This window comes from Pteronotus mesoamericanus, unplaced genomic scaffold (genome assembly GCF_021234165.1).
Source record: "Pteronotus mesoamericanus isolate MK-2021 breed Mesoamerican mustached bat unplaced genomic scaffold, CSHL_Meso_final scaffold_232, whole genome shotgun sequence".
NCBI classification, from domain to species: domain Eukaryota; kingdom Metazoa; phylum Chordata; class Mammalia; order Chiroptera; family Mormoopidae; genus Pteronotus; species Pteronotus mesoamericanus.
Genome location: NW_026555311.1, coordinates 28,709,501 through 28,731,568, shown reverse-complemented (window position 1 = coordinate 28,731,568; position 22,068 = coordinate 28,709,501). Strand labels below are relative to the sequence as shown.

At 34.5% G+C, this 22,068-nt stretch overlaps 1 protein-coding gene across 2 annotated transcripts in view; it reads right to left on the bottom strand.

The window, feature by feature from the left end:
* Nucleotides 1–423: 423 nt before the first annotated feature.
* The window catches only part of HELQ (helicase, POLQ like), a 46,325-nt gene continuing 24,680 nt past the window's right edge, over nt 424–22,068 (bottom strand). For both annotated transcript variants that reach the window (XM_054591800.1, XM_054591801.1), the window contains 9 exons: nt 21,562–21,703; nt 20,908–21,012; nt 18,615–18,873; nt 16,560–16,717; nt 15,329–15,427; nt 12,240–12,413; nt 10,002–10,115; nt 9,011–9,145; nt 424–526 (listed from right to left, as the gene is read on the bottom strand). In XM_054591800.1, the coding sequence (XP_054447775.1) occupies nt 434–526; nt 9,011–9,145; nt 10,002–10,115; nt 12,240–12,413; nt 15,329–15,427; nt 16,560–16,717; nt 18,615–18,873; nt 20,908–21,012; nt 21,562–21,703 (1,279 nt within the window). In that variant the 3' untranslated portion in view covers nt 424–433. The remainder of the gene's footprint in view (nt 527–9,010; nt 9,146–10,001; nt 10,116–12,239; nt 12,414–15,328; nt 15,428–16,559; nt 16,718–18,614; nt 18,874–20,907; nt 21,013–21,561; nt 21,704–22,068) is intronic.

The following is a 22,068-nucleotide window of genomic DNA, read 5'->3' as shown; positions in this document are numbered from 1 at the left end:
CAGTTGAGCACTTTTAGTTGACACTTGAAGTATATAGCACATTTTAAAGATACTTTTCTATGCACTTAGAATAAAATAAAGCAGTTAGGAAATAAAGGGTTTGGAAACAGCAGGGAAAATTCTGGAATTTCAAATACTCCAGTTTGATGAAGAAATGGGTAAGAGAGTCTGGAAGATCTGGTGATAAAGGTAGGCTGCAGCAATGTTGAGGAAGTTGCATTTCATTTGTGAGCACAGCTGTCGTATAAGATTTGAATAAGATGGATTATTACCGGGAAGGTTACTGCAATTGTGGTTGACAGGTATATTCAAACATTATCCACAGTTCTGAATGTACAATTAAAATGTATCTTTTCATTTATAAACTATATGGAATCTTTAATAAAACAAACATACAAAAGAATTCATATTTGAAAATGCTCATCAGACAGCTTCATGCCTTTTCGATGGAAGGAAAATCAGAAGGTAACCTCAATAGCTCTTCTACTTCTTCTTGCAAAGCCTCTGCTTTTTCATGCAACAGCATCTACAATAAAAACATCAAGACATGAGACCAAACTAGGCATTGCTAGAGAAATGCTAACATTTTTACCACTTGAATCTGTACATATCAGCAATCTAGACATTAAAACTCATAATGAGATTGAAAATTGGCCACTTAAATAAAAGTCATAAATAAAAAGATTATAGGAAATGAAGCTGAAGCATTTAGTTACACCACTGTAGCTGATCACTATATTTGGTATACCAAAAATAAAGGAACTCTAATATTCTCAAAGATTTGTTTTAATTGAAGACTCAACCACTTAAAATTAGCTTTTAATCTATAAAATCTAACACAATTTTGCAAAAATTTAATTAGAACTTGAAAATGTTATCCTTCATATGTATATTTTATTATTCCTCAAAATTTAGTATGCTATCTTTTGAAAACCTATCACTTTTTCAAAGAAAAGTTTTAATTCAAGTTGCTAAAACTAACATGGTTAATTTCAAAAGAAACATAATGAACAAAGAAAGTATTTCTAAACATGGCACATAGTAGATATAAATGAATATTTACCAAATAATGATTTTTCCTCTTTCTTTTAGAAACCAGAAATAAAATGTTGGTATTTGTTGTAGCTGGGTTTTGTGTATATTGGGGTAAAGTATTTGTACTACTTCTGTTACAAAGTTTTATAATAAAAAGTTCAGTAAAATCATATTGAGGAAAAAAATCATGACACAAAGTGAAAGTGAAAAGTCCACTCTACCAATCTGGTATAAAGCATAGCATTACATATAATGTTATGTAATATATATATATGTGTGTGTGTGTGTGTGTGTGTGTGTGTGTGTGTGTATAAAACATATATAAATATATTTATATAAAAAAAGATTAATGCCCCGGCTGGTGTGGTTCAGTGGATTGAGCATCAGCCTGTGAACCAAAGAGTCACCGGTTCAATTCCCAGTCAGGGCACATGCCTGGACTGTGGGCCAGGTCCCCAGTGGGGGGGCATTTGAGAGGTAACCACGCATGGTGTTTCTCTCCCTCTCTTTCTCCCTCCCTTCACCTCTCTCTAAAAATAAATAAATAAAATCTTAAAAAAAAACAACTAAAATGTACTCAGGTAAGTTTTCCAACAGCTGAGGTAATAGTGATCATGTGAAATAAGTCTCTCAACACATCCTCTAAAAACTATACAGATCAACAAGTACCACACAAAACTTGTGTGAGCAATACTAGAATACAGAAAACACCATCAACTTCAAATTACTCATACTTAAAGAAATCCACCAATTTCCAACAGAGGCATTTCTCAAGTTCTCATTCTAAAGTGTTTGCAGAGATCAGGTGGGTTTGAGGAAAAAAAAAAACTATTTGAAAAACAGAAGAGGAAAAACAGAGGTCTTAGATTAAATAAAATCACCTCCAGATAGAGAAAGGCTACCTACCCTAAGTATAAAAATGCTGTGAAAAGAATCCTAGTGAAAAAGGTAGACTAAAACGTTCCCCCAAATTACTCCTTCGAGTCAAGCCCTGCTGGAACAAATTGCTCCACTGAGTTGAGCCCTGCGAGAACTATGGCAGTTATCAATAGGTAATTATAAAACAATGGTGCAGGAACTAGCCTGATTTCTTTAGTTTGTTTTTCAGATCTAAAGCCAAGCCACAAATAACAGAAAAACTCAGCACTTGGTTAGGAAAGACCCATTCCTATCCCATAATAAGTGCTGACAGTCCCAGAATGCTTCACTTTACCGATGTATATACCTAGACATCAGTGTTCTGAAAAAGGAAAAGCCTGCTAACTTACTTCCTGATTGGTTAAACCCAACAACTTTGGTGTTCCCAAACTGTAAAAACCCTTAAGCCCCACGATTTGGGATGCAGAACATGGGAACTTACCTGTTTTCTCACCCTTTAAAGAGCCTCAGTAAGTCTGCCTTTGCTTTTATCAGTGTCCCTGGTCTAAATTCTTTTGTATCTGGAGACAAAAACCCAAACTTGTTGTACCATTAGTAGATTAAATCCCTGTCTATAAGAAAGGATTTAAAGTGTGTGAAACTCTAGAAGGCAGTCTTGGAAAGGCAATATCTCTAGAGGAAAGAACAAGCAAACAGGAGAGGTCTTTTTTGGATGCTGTGCAGTGAGGGGGAAAAATGCGGGCAAAATTTAGGAGCCAGTTGGAAAGTTATGGAAATTTTAAAAATCAAAGAACCCCACTCTTCCTTGCATTCCTCTCCCACCCCGAGCCACCCATTAAAGAAAATACACTAACAGAAAAGAGACTCTTGAATAGGATTTTCAATAATCATTCCTAATGGCCATCTCAGTCTAAGAGGTCCAGAGGCATAAGCAACTCTAATTATACAAGATTATTCTTAAAAAAAAAAAGGAGAAAATGACAATCAAAGCACTTCTACTCATAAATATTTCCTTCCCTGTAAGCAAACCATGATGCTGAAAAACTGTAACACAATATTCCAAACAGAATTAAATAGTCTCAAACAAACACATCCTGAATAAGAAGTCCAAAAATAAGAACAGAAATGGACCAAAAACCAAAAAAGTGGAACAAAAGTTGAAGCTCAGGAAAAAAATAGAAAAGGCAAAATTATATCAGAAATAAAAACTAAATAACAAGGTGCCCAAGGAAGGACAGATATGAATAAAAACCTAATTAGGATCATTGGGGGGAAAAAGGAGGAAAACAACCAAGATAATGAAAATGAGATAAAAAAAGAAAAGACTTAGAGAAATTGAAGGGGAAGATGGACAAAGAGCGTCCAATATATACATAATTGGAATTGCTAAAAAAAGAAAAATAAAGCCTTTGCCTGGCTGTTCAGTTGGTTACAGCATCATCCTGATATGTCAAGATTGAAAGTTCAATCCTCAGGGCATGTACAAGGATCAACCAATGAATGCATAAGTAAGTAGAACAACAAATCAATTTCTCTCTCTCTCTCTCTCTCTCTCTCACACACACTCTCTCTCTCTCTCCACCTTTCCTCTCTCTCTAAAATTAATCAATAAATTTAAAAATTTTTTAAAAATCAAGCGATGGACCAGAGCCAATATTTAAAACTACAACCTGAGGAAGCTTCCAGAAATAAAGGAAAATGAAGATATATCTTAGTAAATTAAATATATGAATTTAAAGATAGAGAAAATAGGTTCATGTTTCATATATTCAAAAACAAAAACCCCACCTATAAGGATTGGGGTGGGGAACTAAAATGGAATACAAACAGAATCTGTGTTTCAAATCAGTAATATAACTGCCTATTTAACAAAGTAACACTTGGACTTCAGGCCAAGATGGAGGCATAGGTAGATATACTTTGCCTCCTTGGGCCACCAAGAAAAGGACAACAACAACTTTACAAACAAAAAATAGCTAGACTGCCAGAAAGTCGGACTGTGTGGAGGTCCAACAACTAAGGAGCTAAAGAAGAAACATTCATCCAGACTGGTAGTAAGGGTGGAGACAGGCATCTAGGGGGTGGAAAGGACACGTGGCAAGGTAGCAGCTGGAAGACCAGGTGGTCCCATATTCACATGCGGATAAACTGTGAGGAACAGCTGGGGAGCGAGACAGACCATGTAATCCAGGGTTCCAATGCGGGAAAAGAAAGCCTCAAAACCCCTAGAGGGAAAAACCTGCGGAGGTTGCGGAGGCAGGAGAAACTCCCAACCTCACAGCAAAGTCCACTGGAAAGACCCATGGGGTCCTAGAACATACACAAACCCACCCACTTGGGAATTAGCACTTGAAGGGCCCAATTTGCTTGTAGGAACCAGGGGAAGTGACTGAAAGCTGGTGGAGAGCCCGGCCAGCGGCACTGTTCCCTCTTGGACCCTCCCCCACATACAGCGTCCCAATGCAGTGACCTGGGTTGCCCTGCCCGGGTGAATACCTAAGGCTCTGCCTCTCCCAAAGTAACAGGCACACCAAGACAAAGAAATATGGTCCAAATGAAGGAACAGATCAACGCTCCAGAAAAAAATAGAACTAAGCAATGAAGAGATAGCCAACCTATCAGATGCACAGTTCAAAACACTAGTCATCTGGATGCCCACTGAATTGGTTGAGTATGGTCGCAAAATGGAAGGAAAAGTGCAGGCTATGCAAAGTGAAATGAAAAATACACAGGGAACCAAAAGTAAAGAGAAGGAAACCAGGACTCAAACCAATGACTGAGAGCAGAAGGAAGAGAAAAACATTCAAACAGAACAGAATGAAGAAACAAAAATTCAAAAAAATGAGGAGAGGCTGAGGAACCTCTGGGACAACTTCAAACATTCCAGCATCCGTATCATACGGGTGCCAGAAGGAGAAGAGGAAGAGTAAGAAATGGAAAACTTATTTGGACAAATAATGAAGGAGAACTTCCCCAATCTGGCCAAGAAAATAGACTTCCAGGAGATCCAGGAAGCTCTGAGAGTCCCAAAGAAGTTGGACCTGAGGAAGCACACACCAAGGCACATCATAATTACATTACCCAAGATTAAAGATAAGGAGAGAATCTTAAAAGCATCAAGAGAAAGGGAGATAGTTACCTACAAAGCAGTTCCCAAAAGACTACCAGCTGATTTCTCAAAAGAAACCTTGCAGGCCAGAAGGGGCTGGCAAGAAGTATTCAAAGTCATAAAAGGCAAGGACCTACATCCAAGATTACTCTATCCAGCAAAGCTATCACTTAGAATGGAAGGGCAGAGAAAGTGCTTCTCAGATAAGGTCAAATTAAAGGAGTTTATCATCACCAAGCCCTTTTTATATGAAATGTTAAAGGGACTTATCTAAGAAAAAGAAGATCAAAAACTATGAACAGTAAAATAACAAACACAACTATCAACAATTGAACCTAAAAACAAAAGCAAACTAAGCAAACAACTAGAACAGGAACAGAATCATAGAAATGGAGATCAGAGGGGAGGGGGAGAGGAAAGAATAGGGGGAAAGGTACAGGGAGTAAGCAGCATAAATAGTAGGTACAAAATAGGCAGGAGGTGGGTAAGAATAGTATAGAAATGGAGAAGCCAAAGAACTTATGTACGGCCCAAGGACATTAACTAAGCGGGGGGGGGGGGGCGGTGCTGGTAGCAGGGGCAGTACAGGATGGAGGGGAATAAAGGGGAAGAAAAAAATGGGACAACTGTAATAGCATAATCAATAAAATATATTTTAAAAACATTTTCAAAAAAGAAAAAAGGTAACACTTGAACACATTAATTTCAATTATGTATTCTCAGAGCAAAAAGACCTGTAAATAGATACTGAATTCTAGTTAGTAAGCTTTATTCCCCAATAGTATGCTTTAACAACTATATAATTATTTTCCAGTATTCTAGGATTCAGCAAAATAGATAAGTTTATTGATGAAAATAGAAGTCAGGTTTTTCACTGTAGGAAAAAGGAACTCAAAACAAGAGAAGGGGGAGGACTACAGTGAGTGTGGTAGATTAAAAATGATCGGAAATTCTCTGACACTTCTACTGACAGATTGAATTTAATTCTCTTCAACGGTGTGTTGGCCTTGGTGATTTACTTGTAACTAATAAAATGCAATGGAAATAATGTTGCATGATTGTAAAGGATTCTTTACAGCTCTGCGGAAAGAATCCTTGCAGGTTTCTGTCTTGGTTTCTTGAAATGAGACCATTCAAAGATCTCTTGAATGCTCCCTTCTCAAAGCCCAGGAACCATTCTGTAAGAAACCCAACCTATGTGGAAATTAAAAATAGGCAAATAAGAAACCCACAAGGTTTTAAAAGACATCATACCAGATATAATAAAAAGACAGAGATAATAAAATAAAAACCTTTGAACTCTTGAACTTCTACAGAGAGGAAGCAGACTGAGAAAGCTACCTAGCTGCAGACATGGGCCACTGCTTATAAAAAGGAAAGCATGATTCGGATGAGGGAATCTGAAGTTAGGAAGAATCATTCTCAGGGAGCAGAACTGGGTCCTAATCAAGATAACCATATATGCCTGGCTGGATATCAGATGTACCACCCATTGTCCATCTTTTTAAATAGGGCTGTACTGTGGTTACCCTATCTCTGTTTCACCATTGCAGGTGGTCAGTCTATCACTCAGACTTAATTTAGAAGGAAATTGGGATTCAGCCTGAGTCTGATTCCAAAAAGGCATAAATCTTTTAGGGATGAACCTATTTTGTTTATGGGAGAAATATAAATATTATGTGACCAGAGGCCAAACATTAAAGATGAAAATTACTTGGCATTCCCCTCATGATGAGATGGGGGCCTAATTCCCCTTCCTTTCCATCAGGGTTGATTTTAATGGCCTTCTAGCAAGCAACAGTACATAGGAGAAGAGACTACATAACTTCTGAAATTAGTTCAGAAGATTCCTTGCCTTTACTGCTTTAATTTCTTAAAATGTTTACTCTCTGAACATTTCTTCTCAAAACCTGGTTGTGCCCTGGCTGATGTGACTCCGTGAATTGAGTGCCGGCTTGTGGCCCAAAGGGTCGCTGATTTAATTCCCAGTCAGGGTACATGCCTGGGTTTTGGGCCAGGTCCCCAGCTGGGGCCATGTGAGAGGCTACTTATCGATGTTTCTTTCACACATTGAAGTTTCTCTCCCTCTCTGTCTCCTTCCTTTCCCCTATCTCTAAAAATAAACAAAATCTTAAAAAAAAAGAAAGAAAACCTGGTTGTCATGCAATTAGAGACCCAAGCCCCATGGAAAGCTCCACCTGAAAGCCCCAGATAATGGTGCTTTTCAACTGCCAGCCATGTGAGTGACCCATCTTGGATATCCAACCCAGTCAAGCCTTTAGATGACTATAGTCCCACTTGAAATCTTAGTGTAACTGTATGAGGTTCCAGGTAAAAATACCCAGCCGAACTCTGCCAGAATTCCTAATTCACACACACAAAAAAATAATAAAGTAAAATAGCTGTTTTAAGTCAAAAAGGCAGAAGACACTTCCGTAACCAAATGATCAAAGTATTATCAATAATAAAATCAACTGACATCCTCTGGCTCCTGGTACAGTGTACCGAGAAGGATGCACACCATTGCTGTGGCATCAGCACAAAAACCTGCATAACCTCAATATGATCCTAACTGGTTTCCTATTTTCTTTCTTGCTCCCCTATTTACAACCTCTGACTTATTCCTCTACTCAAAATCCTGTAAGGAATATCCATTTTTTCTCTTTCAAGCTGCCTGGAAAGCAAAAAGCACATATCTTAGTGCATACGGTAGAAGCTATGTATTGAGAATGACGTGGAAGTATGGCTCCCTGTATACAACACTGATTCCCCGTATCAGCTGTGAATTGCTTACGCTGAACTCATCTGATAAACTTTTAAAATTTAAAGTCTCTTCTTTTGTCCATTGTTACTACAGCTCCATTTCTATTCTTTATAATATATAGTCTAATTCCATAGTCCTGGCTCTATAACTTATCTGTTTCCTTGGGTAAATCACTTAATTTCTTAAAAATCTTATTTATTTATTTATTTTTATTTATTCAATCAAATATATATTAAACACCTATTCTAGGCTGAGTGCTGTGCTAGCTGCTATTTCAACGAAAATGACTGTAACTTCATACCTACCAACACTAAGAACTTCTAATGTAATAGAACAAAGTCAGTTTTAGTGTCATCAAACTGAAGATAACACTGACTGCCACCACACAGGACTATTACAAAGATCAACGACGGTAATATAAACAATGTGAGCACCATTCAAACAAGTAAGATGGAAACATTTTTTTTAGCTCATTCTGATCTGTATATAACAACAGTGTAACAATGAAGTTTTTTAAAAAGCTGAGCAATTTCAGGCTATAAGATTGGAACTACAGTTGAAATCAAGAAGGAAATAATCCCAAACTGCTGTGCAATGGCTTTACCACATTGAGCAGGGGAGTAATGACACTGAGGGCTGCATTTAGCAAAGGGCAACTGGGACAGTGATAGGTTATTTAATATCAGATGAAAGAAACAGAAAGAGAAACGCTTGTTGCTGATGAGAACTGTTTTTAAATATGTGAAAAACTATCATATGAACGAAGGAATAGAACAGTTTCAGAGGGTAGTATTACCATGTAATGGTCAATATTCTAAGGAGGCAAAATTGACCCTCATTATAATGGGATCCTCTTTGCAACACTAAAAGTGTCCAAAAATAGAACTATGTAATTTTTGAGGTTATAAGCTCCTTGTCAATGAACATATTCAAAGATGGGAAAAACAAATGTTGAGGGTACTCAGGAAAGCACTTTGTGAAAAGGTTGTAAGGAGGCAGAATTCAATGAGTTCTAAACTTCCCTGTACTTCAATGAGCTCTTGAATTTGTGTTTTTTAGGTCCCTTTTCTCTTTATAGCAAGCCTTGTATCATACAGATATACTGTTTTTATCCATATATTATGAGTTTATACTTTTGTGTCTATAAAATGTTTTTATTTTCATGTCTAAGGTATGAGATAACACCACAAAATATCATAAAGATTAAAAAATGGTTTGCTTACCTTTGCAGATGAAACAATTTGCTTGGCCTGGCGTCTTGATAAATGATCAATTGTCCTTATTAGTACTTCAGGATCTGCATTAGCTAAGTGCGTTAGACTTTTATAACCTGCATTGTATAACTGTTTTGCTCGACCCTGAAAAGTATTACAAAAATCACTAGGATCAGAACTTGGGATTTGGAAAAAATAATTAAATGTCTCATTAAAGGGAAAAATTTCACATGCAAGAAATAGGAATACACTAAGATAATAAGGTAAAAATGAAGAGATGACACATCAGAATCCTGAGGATTTTAAAAGATGTATTTGGGTGGCTCTAACATGACTGTAAGATAACCTCTGTGCAGCTTAAGTCGACTGATGTGTGTTGCAATCAGCAATGAGAAATCCATTACAGCACTTAAGCTAGGGGCACTATTTCAGACCCCAATCAAAATGTTCTGGTCTAATATCCTTAAAATGTTCTTACCGTCTGCTCAGGGGACTATAGATATGTGGTGTGGACTGGTGTGTGTGAGTGTATGTGTTCCCAAGCAGAACTTCTCTAATTCAAGAAATGAATAACAAACTTAAATTAAGTGCTGGTCAGAAGAGAAAGCTGAAATATCACCCGAGAATATGTTCTTCTCACTCTCTTCAAAAATGTAAATGAGCTTTGTTACCACCTAATCACCAGTACCTTAAACAAACACAGAGTCTAAACAAGAGAAGGTAATTCTTCACTGGAGTGGAGGAAAGACGAGATGTTAAGGGTGAGTGGAGCACACATATTTTTAGGGAGTGTCATTTTTTCCCTACTGTTATTTTTTTTTTCACATTTGTGCTTCCAGATTAACAGGGGATTTCTAAAAGGCCATGGCAGCAATTTATTTTAAAAAGCAAAAAAAAAAAAAAAAAAAAAAGACTGCCACAAGGTTGTTGTTGTCACCCTATGACAAGACTTCACAGTTAGTTGAAATCATCTGAACTGGGAAACTGGGAAGTTACTAACCTCTAAAACTCCAGTCACTTCCATGAGAGGTATTAGTTCTGCCCTTACACAGTAACTCAACTTCTTGGTAAGTTCTACCAGAAGGGCTCTATAAACCCAAAACTGTTCAAGTTCCTGCAGAACACAAAGAAATATACAGAATTTAAACCTGGAAAGTTATTTCAAAGTTTAGTTTGTGTGGTAGGGGGCTCAGAGAGGATGCTCCCTTATGTAACATTTGGAACTTGGCTTAAGCCAGAGGTAAACAATAATTCCAAACAAAATTATTATGAGGAAACATGGCAGAGACTCTCATGAATGTGATAAAGTGGTTTTTGGGATGAGTAAAAAAATTGAAATGTAAGCCAATAGAAGACTTCTATTCATTTTTATTAAAATACCAGCAAGTGGATGTATAGCTTTTCTTTCCCAAATGACTGAAAACAATTCCTGCTTCTGGTAATTTATCCTGAAGACAAAATATTAAATATGGAAGGATTCCAATGCAAGATGATGCTCAGTGTAAAAATACTTAATAAAAATAATGGAAGCCATGAGTCAATAATTGTTAAAGCTGGATGGGTGTGTAGTTATTATATTATTTTGTCTTTTTATATATATGCTTGAAATTTCCTATAACAATAGCTTATTTTTTTAAGTCCCCTTTTAACCTTTTGGTATTATTGTGAGAGTATGTGATGCATGGAACAGAATCAGCTAGCCATTTTGTGACTGCTAGGAAAGCAGTCAAGGCACTAAAGCTGGAAGAGTAAAGCAAAGCAAAGCAAAGGGAACCTTGCATAAACCTGCTGAATCAGTCGCCCCTGGAATGGCCTTAGTTCTAGCTTTCCTGTTACCTAAGATCATCTTTTTTCCTATTGTTTAATCTTCTATGGGTTTTTTCCTGTTACTTGTAGTTAAAAGCAGCTTAATACAATTGGTGTCCTATTTTTTACAACTCACATAACTGTTTCAGAGAAAAAAAACACTTTAAAATACTGAAAACATTCATGAAAGCACAAGTTGTCAGATAAACTTTTCTAGGATCAGCCATCAAATTACAGTAGTTGTTTTTTCAAGCTCAACATATTCTTTTAGTTGAACAACTCTACAAGGCTTAAATCCTTATAGTCTTAATTAAAACATAAGGATAGAATATTAGGAAAAGCATCTTTAAATATGAAGAGCAACATGAAAAACTTAAAATATATTTTAAAGGCTTCAAGGCTAGCTTCTTGTTACTCATAATTTTTTTCTACTGCTTAGCTAGCATGGGATTAGGGAATGTAAACTAATATTTTTTTTAAAAACTGCATAAGTAGGAGATATTTAGAAAGGTAAATTTGCTAAAATATGTATCATTCAATGCAAGGTCAAGTATTTTGGATTATTTACTCATTAGTACATATGATGGAATTAATGGCCATATACACACACAGAATATGGAAACTTAAGATAGGGAAAATGAAGTAGATTTTAAGTTTAAAAATAGAATTCATGGGGGAAAAAGTTTTTTAAAAATATTGAGTATAAAAACAAATATGAAAAAGATAGGATGCCACCCAATAATAAGAAACTTAAGTGCAGCAAAAATGGCTTATATTATACATTCATCGAAAAGTTACCTGAGTAGAAAAGTCTGGCAAGCTTTATTGTGTTATTTAAGGAAATTCTGAAAGCTTCTTTTGGTAAAGTCTGAAACAAATCCATCCTAAATGCTAATGGCCAAAACAAAATTTTCTCCTTGAGTTACTTTACAAAATGAACATTTGTTGTAGAAACCTAAAGTAGCTGCCTAACACTGGAAGCAAAAATGGTAAATTACTTAGGCAGTCAAAAGAACATGGTACTAAATAGTTGAAAGTAGCTGTTGGTTATTGATAACATACTAATCAAACATCATATGCATATCACCCATGAGGAGAATACTTACAAAGAATGTACATCAGTGGAGAAATGTCATTTTAAGAGTTGATTCCAAATACTTGAAACTATTAGTGGTGATTCTAAGTATAGGAATAACTAGGTGCTTTCTACTTGACAATTACATATTTTAGTTAATTTGTCATTTTTTTTATCTTAGTATGTATATAGTATTTTTATAAATGGATAAAAACAAAAATATATTTTAAATAAATTCTGAGTGCTTTGTAATAACAGAATAAGCCAGCAATGAGGAAATATTAATTGGTTTATGAGCTTAGTAACAGTTAAAATAAGAAGATGCACAAGCATCTATCGTCTATTTAATGACATTACCTCACAGAAATGTAACACACACGATGAGAACGAGGCAGCTGCAGTGAGGAGACTTTGTATATATCCTCGAGGCATATTAAATTTTTCAGACACACTCCAAATGTTTGTCTCTTTGAGCAAAGTATAAAGAACAAAAGACAGGTATAGTCTGTTCACAATGTCCTTGTCCACCTTCTAGAAAGACACAATCAAATAAATTTATGTACTGAACCTACTAAAAAGGTACATGATATTCAAATTGCACAAAAGGTAAAGTAAATGAAATTGTTCTACAGAAGAGCAAGGAAAGAATGAATCAGTAGAAATAAAACTAAGTTCTAACACATGTACTTTAGATTAATTCAAATCAATTATCATTTTTCCAAGTATAAGAAAATATGCCAAATTGTTTCCAATTTAATTTAAATTTCTTTCTATAGGGAGTATAGTAGGTTGAATTGTGTCCTACTATAAAAAGATTATGTTTAGGTCCAAACCTAGTACCTGTGAACGTGACCTTATTTGGGAATGGGATCTTTGCAGATGTAAGTAGTTAGGGCTCTCGAGCAGAAATCATCCTGGATTTACAGTGGGCCCTTTATTAGGGCTCTTTATTTAATACAAATTATAGTAGTTGTTTTTGAAGTTCCACACAGAGAAAAACTGCCCTTAAAAGAGAGGACACACAGTGACACAGACGAGAAGGCAACGTGAAGATGAATCTGCAAGCCAAGGAAAACCAAGGATTGCCAGCAATCACTGAAAGCCAGGACACAGGCAAGATGGGTTTATTTCTTAGAGCCTCCAGAAGGAACCAACCCCGCCAACATCTTGATTGTAGACTTCTGGTCTCCTGAACTGTGACAGAATAAACCTCTGTTGTTTAAAGACACCCAGTTTGTACTAATTTATGACAGCAGCCCTAGGAAAAGAATATAGGAAGAGAAGGAGTTGGAGAGATTTTTACATTTCCTATGGTATTTATAGGTTATATATACACGTGTGAATGTGTTTATAAATTAGACAAATGCATTTATTTAGCCAAAAATGTTAATAAGCCTGTCTATATTGTAAACTAAGAGTAAATATCGGATTCTATAATTTCCACAAAGTCATGATAAGTAATTAATATTTCCAAAGTTAAAATACTGACAGAGAAAAATCCTATCTATAGTTGACAATTTCTATTCTGTGTACTTGCTTTTGCCTGTGGTGTCTAGTGACTATTTTTTATGTAACGTATTTCATAGATAATATCAAGCTAACTTAGAAACTGAGTAAACATGCTTAAAATCAGAGGGGAAAAAAAGGATGAACTTGAAAAAGTAGGTATAAAATCTACAATTATATCCTCTAGTAATAAAGTGAGATGAGAACTTGGTCTGACATATGGAAGACTTTATGAATTAAGATTCTGCATGCTGATATCTAACCATCCATTTATCAAAAAGCATTAAGCTAAAAAACACGATAGTTGAATAAAAAGTAGGAAAAGATCACTTTTTAATTTCCCAATTTTAGTGTACCTATTATTAACCATAAGTTGAGTCACTGTAGATTTTGCTCAAAAAGCATTTTCTAACTCAAGAAAAATGATAAAATTATATCACAGTGCAAGATAAAATGCTTTATGCCAATTTCAAGATCTTTTACAAGAAGTGTTTAAAGAAAAGAGGGTGTGGGTGTTCTCTTCAATGTGGAGAAATCAAATTAGACTTTAGGTGAATATCATGTTCTCTAGAATTACAAATAAAGACACTTTCAAACCTTAAACTAGTAATTAATCCATATGTAAATAAGAATAATTCATGCCCATACTATTTTAAATATGTAATTACCAACTGAATAAACAGTTATTGACTGTATTTCATAAAATGTAACAAAAGTGAATCCTGATTCAAGTTTAAAAGATATATTATTCTATTAAAAGTTTGTAAACATTTATTATTTGGTAGTTAAGTATCGTATTAACATGATATTAAAAATATGATTTTGTGTTTATTTTTTATTATAGAGTTGGTTATAAAAAGATGTTTTAAGAGATATTTTTATTCAACATTTTGAGGGTCTAAACAACATAACTATTTCTAAGCTATGCTAAGCTAAGCTAAGCTTTTTAGATTGAGCTAAAAAGACTCAATCTAAATATTGTGATAATATGAATGCTGAAGTACTATATATTTATAATATCTATTTATAATTTTATGATACAGCAATACATGGGACAATTGCATCATTCAATTCAAATGAAAGTAAACACCATCTTCCATTTTTCAAAATGGAATCAGTAATATATATGTAAGTTTAAAAGATGTAGGGGAAAATAAGGGGTTGATAATTATGTTTTAGTGAAGACTGGATTATCAAAGAAAATTAAAAATGAAAAAAGTACATATTATAAGGTGAAAATGATATTAACCTAAGGAATTGGAAGGCATGTTAGCCAAAGAATTATTTCTACTTCTCTTAGTGTATGCATCAGACACTTCCTTTATGCTTTACTGAACTTTAAAACCCCCAAATATAAAATATCAAACAAAAGAGTATTAGTTTATCCACTTTAACCTTCTATAATGTTTTATGTATGCCAAATATTAGATTGGAAGTTCTTTGAGGACAACCAACAACACCAACAATAAAAACCCCAAACCTGTCCTATCTTAGAATCTTTGATACCAAGTAAAATGTCTAATAAAAAGTTTCTAGAAAATAAAATTTTCTCCCTTGCAGTGAATTTATTTCAAGATTACTTAATATCATGAAAACATTTTATAAATATTATTTATAATTTTTATCTTGTAAGCAGTAAGTAGCCAAGGAAAAAACAGATTAATAAGGTTTACATTTCCCTATGATAAAAGCCTTACATGTACTTGACAGAATATTTTAGAATACAAAAGTACAAAAAAAGGCCATCACACCACCCAGAAATAGTTTCTTTAAAATGTCTAAATTTCTGGTCCTCAGATGTTCTAAATAGTAAAATAGGAATTATATTAAAGAAAAAAATGTGAAACAAAAAGATCAAGTCAACAAAGGAGATAATACAACAGCATTAATTTTGTTAAATGAACTTAGTTATTTAAGAAGGAAAAAAAAAAGACTTGTACCTTCTTGATAGCTTGACCTGATGCCTTCTTCCCAATATAGTTTTCAGAGACTCCAATAAGAGCAGCCACATTTTGTTCTGCTGGACTGAGCTGGTTAAACTACATAGAAAAAGAGCAATTATACAGGAAAATCAAATTGTAACTTTAAAAAGTGCTAACTGATGCCCTGGCTGGTGTGGCTCAGTGGACTGAATGTCGGCCTGTGAACCAAGGAGTCGCTGGTTCAATTCCCAGTCAGGGCACATGCCTGGGGACAGGGTAGGCCAGGTCCCCATTTGGGGGCACATGAGAGGCAACCACACATTGATGTTTCTCTTTCTCTCTCCCTTCCCTTTTCTCTAAAAATAAATAAATAAAATCTTTAAAAAAAAAAAGTGTCATTTGAGCCAAATCCAGTATTTCCTATGATATCACATGTTCATGTTTTTAAAGGAGATGAAAAAAACAACGTAAATTTTTTTACAAATAGGGTAAATGCAAAATAACTATTAAAATATAACATACTTCAGTAGAATTACTTAAAGTCATGGTCTCAAATCCTGTGTAATATTGGAAGACATCTGTGGGGGGAGGATGAAGAAGAGGGAAAGCTTTTCAAAGTAACTGCATTATATACTTACAGTAATAATTAAAAAATGACATTAAAAAGAAAGCTAGTTTCCTGCAGTCAAAAGCTGCATACCATTCTGCCTAACATGTGTTCATGCATCTATCCTATTTACAGTAAAATCATAATAGACTGTACTCTACCACTTGCTTTTATAATAAATAGGACCAGTTCTATCTTGTGATAAAATTGATATGCCCTCTCAGTTATTAATATTACTGGGTTTGGCATGTCATCATGCTTGGCTCTAACAGAGCTTTCATGTAACTAATCTCTCAGTCACCAGAGTAGGCCTTCATGGAAATGCAGTAGTCACCAAACTAGAAAGGTTGGTGAAATGCAAATGCTGTATAATCTTTGGGGAAATGGAAGCAGGAATGATCCGGTTTTCTTTTCTGCACCTTTGCTTTTTTTTGATAATGACATGTTTATACTTAATAGAAAAGTAATATTTAAGTTGAACGAACCAAAAATGCTACTGCCATGTTACTATTTTAAAAACTGAAAGAACTAAAGGCTTAATTTGAAATGTATTTTAATAAAAGAAGTGAATGATTACTTGACAAATATCATTTCATCATAAATAGACTAAGTAGCCTGTATTGAAGAACGCTATACGCTTACCTGTCTGAAGTATATCATCCAATCAGGGTCACACTGGGAAGCCATATCGTAGGGAGTGGTTAGGTAAATTAGATGAAGAAGGCTTTCAAGCACAAGGCCTTCAAGACCTTTCTTCAAATCTCTGTAGAGAATGTCACAATAAGCCAAATCTATAGTTCCTAAAAGACACAAGTATTAGGCAGAATAGATAGTAAACCAATACAGGGATGGGGAGGGAGATGTGCTTCACTCATTAACTCAGCAGTCCTGAGCCTGAATGGATAAGATTGCCAGGTGCTCAAAAATCACAAGAAAAACTATGGTAGTGCAGGAGGAAGGGAGCCCTTGAAATTCTGTATCAATTGTTTCCTCTAGCTGGGAAAGAGAGCCTTTGGAACCCTGTGTTAATCCCAAAGTCTGGAAGTAGAGGAGTGAGAAGCTGGCTACAATCATAAAAAGTCCAAAACCCCAGTAGCTGGGGCATTCTGATTATCTGTATCTGGGTGCCTGCGTGCACTTTCGTGCTCCAGTGTATTTAATAAACAAATTTGCTATCTTATTTTCACTCTATGTGTTGTCTCTTATTTGAATTCTTGAGAGCAAGGCAAGAACCAAGGAGGGGTGTCCCCTGACTTGGGTCCCCCTTGTAACACAAGTATTCCGCCTTTCATAATTACCAAAGGGGAAAAAAGGTGACTTTTAAAGAAAGTCTTATTTAGAAGTTACCTAAATAGAGCAAACAGTATTCAAAATCTCTTATTATGTAATTTAACACAGCTATTTTGGAGGTCACTTTGATGGTATACATCAACACTTAGTAAGTACATACATTCTGACCCAAATACTTTATTTTTTGGAAATTAACCCAGAGAAACATTTCTACATACATCCAAAATATGTAACAGAGATGCTCATGCAATCTTGTTTATAACTGAAAAAACTCACAAATGGTGCATCATCAATAGGAGAATGGTTAAACAAATTATGGTATGGAGACCTAAATGGACAACTACAGTAGTAATAGAAAATGAGGTAGATTTAAAGAGATTAACATGTTAAGATGTTCATGATATTTTATAAATGAGAAAAGCAAACTGCTAACCTATATACTAGAATTCCATTAAAAATAAACTATGTGCATTAGCACATATGTATGTGTGTATATGTATATACATAGACGTATATATTTTATATAAACACATACATATGTGCATACATACACATAAAAATATTTGCAGGAAGATACACACACACACACACACACACTATGTATACACATACACATGTCTCAAATTGTTAACTGTGGTAGCTACTGAGGGAGTGCAAATGGGACAGAAGTATGGGATTTTCTTTTACATAATTTTGAGCACTAAGGATTTTTTTAATAACAGACATGTGTTATTTTTCATTAAGTAAATTATGAAGTTGCCATTAAGAAGAAACTATTTGCTGTCATGCAACAATCTGTAACATAATATATTAAACAAAAAAAAGCAATAATTTGTATTGTTTCAGAATAATATAGATGATTGTTTATTTAAAAACAGAAGCTTTATTGGGGGGGGCCCCCCCCATCCCCCCACCCAAAAAAAAAAAAAAAAAAAAAACCACAACAAAAAAAAAAAAAAAAAAAAAAAAAGGGGGGGGAGGGGGAAGGGGGAGGGAAAGGTGGGTAAAAAAAAATAAAAATCTTAAACCTGTATATATCTATGTATTATGTTTTGAAATGAAATATACAGAAATCATCTGAAAAAATATACACCAAATTGTTATTCGTGGTAAGATATTAAGATTTGTGTGATTGCTGGAGGAGAATGAAGAAGGGATGAACCTCTTTTTCTTTTTATACTTTGGCAGTATTCTAAGTTACCCGTAATTCAAAATATTTTTAACTTTTTAAAGTTGAAGTAGTCTAACAGTTTATAAGATTAATGTTATTAATATAAAATTATAAATCCAACTTAAAGTTCAAAATAATTTAACTTTTTTTTCCAATGCATTTCCTCAGATTTAGGAAAACTAAAATTTTCTAAAATTTTATTTGAGGTATACAAAATTTAGGTAAACGATTATTACCTTTAAAAGAAGCTCGTCCCAACTTTGTAATATGAAAACTATACTGGAACCATTCTTCAGACTTATAAATAGCATCTTTTTGTGTAAGTCCTTTTTCTGTAAAAATGGTGTCTTTTTGTAGGAGTCCTTTTTCTGTCAGGTATCTAAGTGATTCTACAGTTATTTCCCAGAGACTTTTTTCTTTCAACAAAAACTTTTGCTGGACACCAAAAAGTGTACCACTCATGAAGTGATATATGTCACCAAGATTTGTTGCAATCTGAAAAAAATTCAGGACATCATTGAAGCATTTTCCTTAATTCAAGATATTGTTTTGATTGTACATTAATTTAGATCATTCATTTCCATACCTCAATGGCATTTAAATAAAAAAATTAGTCAAAAATCTACATAGTTGCATACAATAGGTAATTTTATAATAACATTTAAAATTAACAAGAAGAACATTTAAGGGAGAAAACAGTTATCATAGTTATATTTTTATGAAGACATCGAAACATTTTTCATTTAGAAACTCCTTAGGTTTTTGAGTAATTTTTCACAGTATCTCCAAAGCTGTGCTCTATTTACTCCTCAACCAATTATCACTAATTCCAGCTCTGCCTCCTTCAGGAGCCCTCCCGTCACCCCTTCCCAAACAGCGAAAGCACTCTAAAAATTACATTCAAAAAGAAATGAAGAAACACATGGAAAACATAACTGAAAATCTACATTTTAACAGGATCAGGCAATACTTTCTCTGATACAATACTTAATTAAATAGCAGTTTTCTACCTTGTTTTGGTCTCTTTCCTATATCCTTGTCCTGTCCTTTTCTCTCTCTTCCTGTTATTTGCTATTTAAAACTTTTAATGACAACCATCAGTAATACTTAACCCTCAATGTGGCAGTTAGATGCAGAGTTGACGCTGAATTAGAATAATTTTATATTAGGCAATTTCCATGAAATCAGCATGTTATGCTAAAATGTAGCCAATAAATAGCCATACTGCTCTCTCTGATATTTCTGATATTTCAACTGGAAAACTTAAGTAGTCATTTTTTATTAGACCAATATAAGGGATAACAAAAAAATATTATGAAGTGCAGACATTTCTTATGGCTTCTCCTTTTAATAAAAATTATTCTTAATATAGAATTCAATTAGGCTAAAATTACACTTTTAAGATATTCAAGAACTAATACTCAGTTTCTATATTATCAATGTACTTGGTTAATTACAGTTAACACTGGGGGTTAAAAAAAAATGTTTACTTGCTCCTTCCAGCTACAGCTACCATCATGTTACCTTTCTACCCTTCTGTGAAAAACTTTTAGACATAGTGATTTACACACATTGGGACAGTCTCTGCCTCCAGCTTCCACAGCTTCTCAAAGCTGGATACTCCACTGTTGCCCCAAACTGCAAATTGACCCATGCCCAGTTCCAAAGTCAAACCATCAGTTTATTCAAGAGTGCCATCCACATGCCCTGCACTGAGATTCAGTGACAGATGAAAATAAATCTGGACCCTGCGTGGGGTAGAGCCTGTGGTTCTATAGAGTATACCATAGGCTAACTAGATTCAGAGGCACAGGGAGGCTTCCATGAGGAAGTGCCAGTTAAGTAAAAATCTGGAGGCAGGTGAGAGTAAACCAGGCAAAGTTGTGGGTAAAGGTAGACTGCATGAAAGTTTAAGAGCACTGGGTTTGTATTTAGATAAAGCTAATTCAAACCTTGGCTTTGTCACTTTGTGGCAGAGTGACACTGGGCACAAAGTTAAAATTCACTTTACTTAGGAATAATTCTAAACAAAATAAAAGAGGTTTAACTCAAGAGTAAGCCTAAAAAAGAGAGCTAATTCCTAATCTTAGGAAAAGAGTATTTTCCTGTCAGACTTTTAAAAAAATTTTTTAAGTTTTCCTGCCTAATATAGGCTATACTTATCTTACAAATGTCTAAAATATCCTAGAATGGTCACAGGACCATAGAGGAACCTTACTTTTAACAAGGCCAGAGATGCTTCAGGACCCATGCCTTTAGAGCAACTTATGTATCCACAGTATCTACCAAAGTCTCCTACTTGTAACTGATGCCCAATTATGATTTCCTCATATGATTTGCTCATATTCCTTACAACTCAAAGGTTAAAAATGCACACATAAATCCAGATTTAGATTTATCATGTCACAAACTGTTCTTTTCCACATCAGATTAAAGTTAATATTTTTTTCATGCTTTACAGTTTTAATAACAATTTAACCTCTACTATCTCAGGTAACAGCAATAAGATTTTAAAATATTAAGAAATACCTTCAAGCCAATCAATGAGAGAAACAAAGTTTGGATTCCTTTGGTGAATTCTTGAACAAGACGGCTATAACAGTTTTCCAATTGTCTGCCTATTAACTCCAATACCTACAAAAGTTAAAGCAGTATTATGTTTTCGTTATTATAAAGAATAAATGGTGTTCTGTATAAAATTTTATATTTTGCATGTATCTTGTGGAAGCAGGGGAAGATAAAAAAAAAAGAATTCAGCAGCTGTGCTCATGAAAATAGAAGATAAATAGAAAAAATACTTTTCATTGTTTATCTGAAACACAAAAGTATTGAAACTACTCTTTCTAATTCTTTTTTTAAAGCTTTAATTTATTCTCATTTGAGAGAGAGTGGAGAGAGATAAAAAGAGAGAAACTTCGAATGGTTGTCTCCCACATGGCCCTGACCAGCGATCAAACCTGCAATCCAGGTATGTGTCCTAACTGGAAATTAAACTGGTGACCTTTTGGTTATGGGATGATGCTCCACCTGACTAAGCCACACCAACCAGGGCTCTAATTCTTAATCATAGAAAAGGAAACATTATTTAAAGAAATATTAAAAATTAATTTTGAAAAGATGATCCCCTAAAAGGCCCGGAACAAAGACCAAAAAAGACAAAACAACCAAGAAACAGATTGTTACCTGTTGCTTGTCTTTTTCTTGCAATATAAGGATACTCTCCCCAACAGAATCTATTCCAGCACGGCCAGCTCTGCCAATCATCTGTTTATATTGATTTCTCTTTAAAAATTCCTTAGCAACATAAGGGGCCCTCAAAATAACTCTGTGGAACAGATAAAATTAATTGAAAGTGATTCTCCATCTATAGCAACAGCACCTAATTTTAAGCTCCTAACTTCATTATTATCTATGTGATATTAAATTTAATGACATACTAACTTAAAATAATAGGTAACTATTATTTTACCAAAATCTATGATGTCATAGAGGTTCTTCATGTACATCATCTGTAATTCTTACAACTGTTTGTAATAATACTCTATTTCATTTTTCTTAAAGTGGCTAATTGGCTTACCTTAACCCACAAAATTAGTAATTGCCAGAAACATGATTTGAACTTACGTCAGCCTTGCTGCAAAGTTTATGACCAATCCACTAGAGCAATAATCTTCAAAGATCTTTTACTTT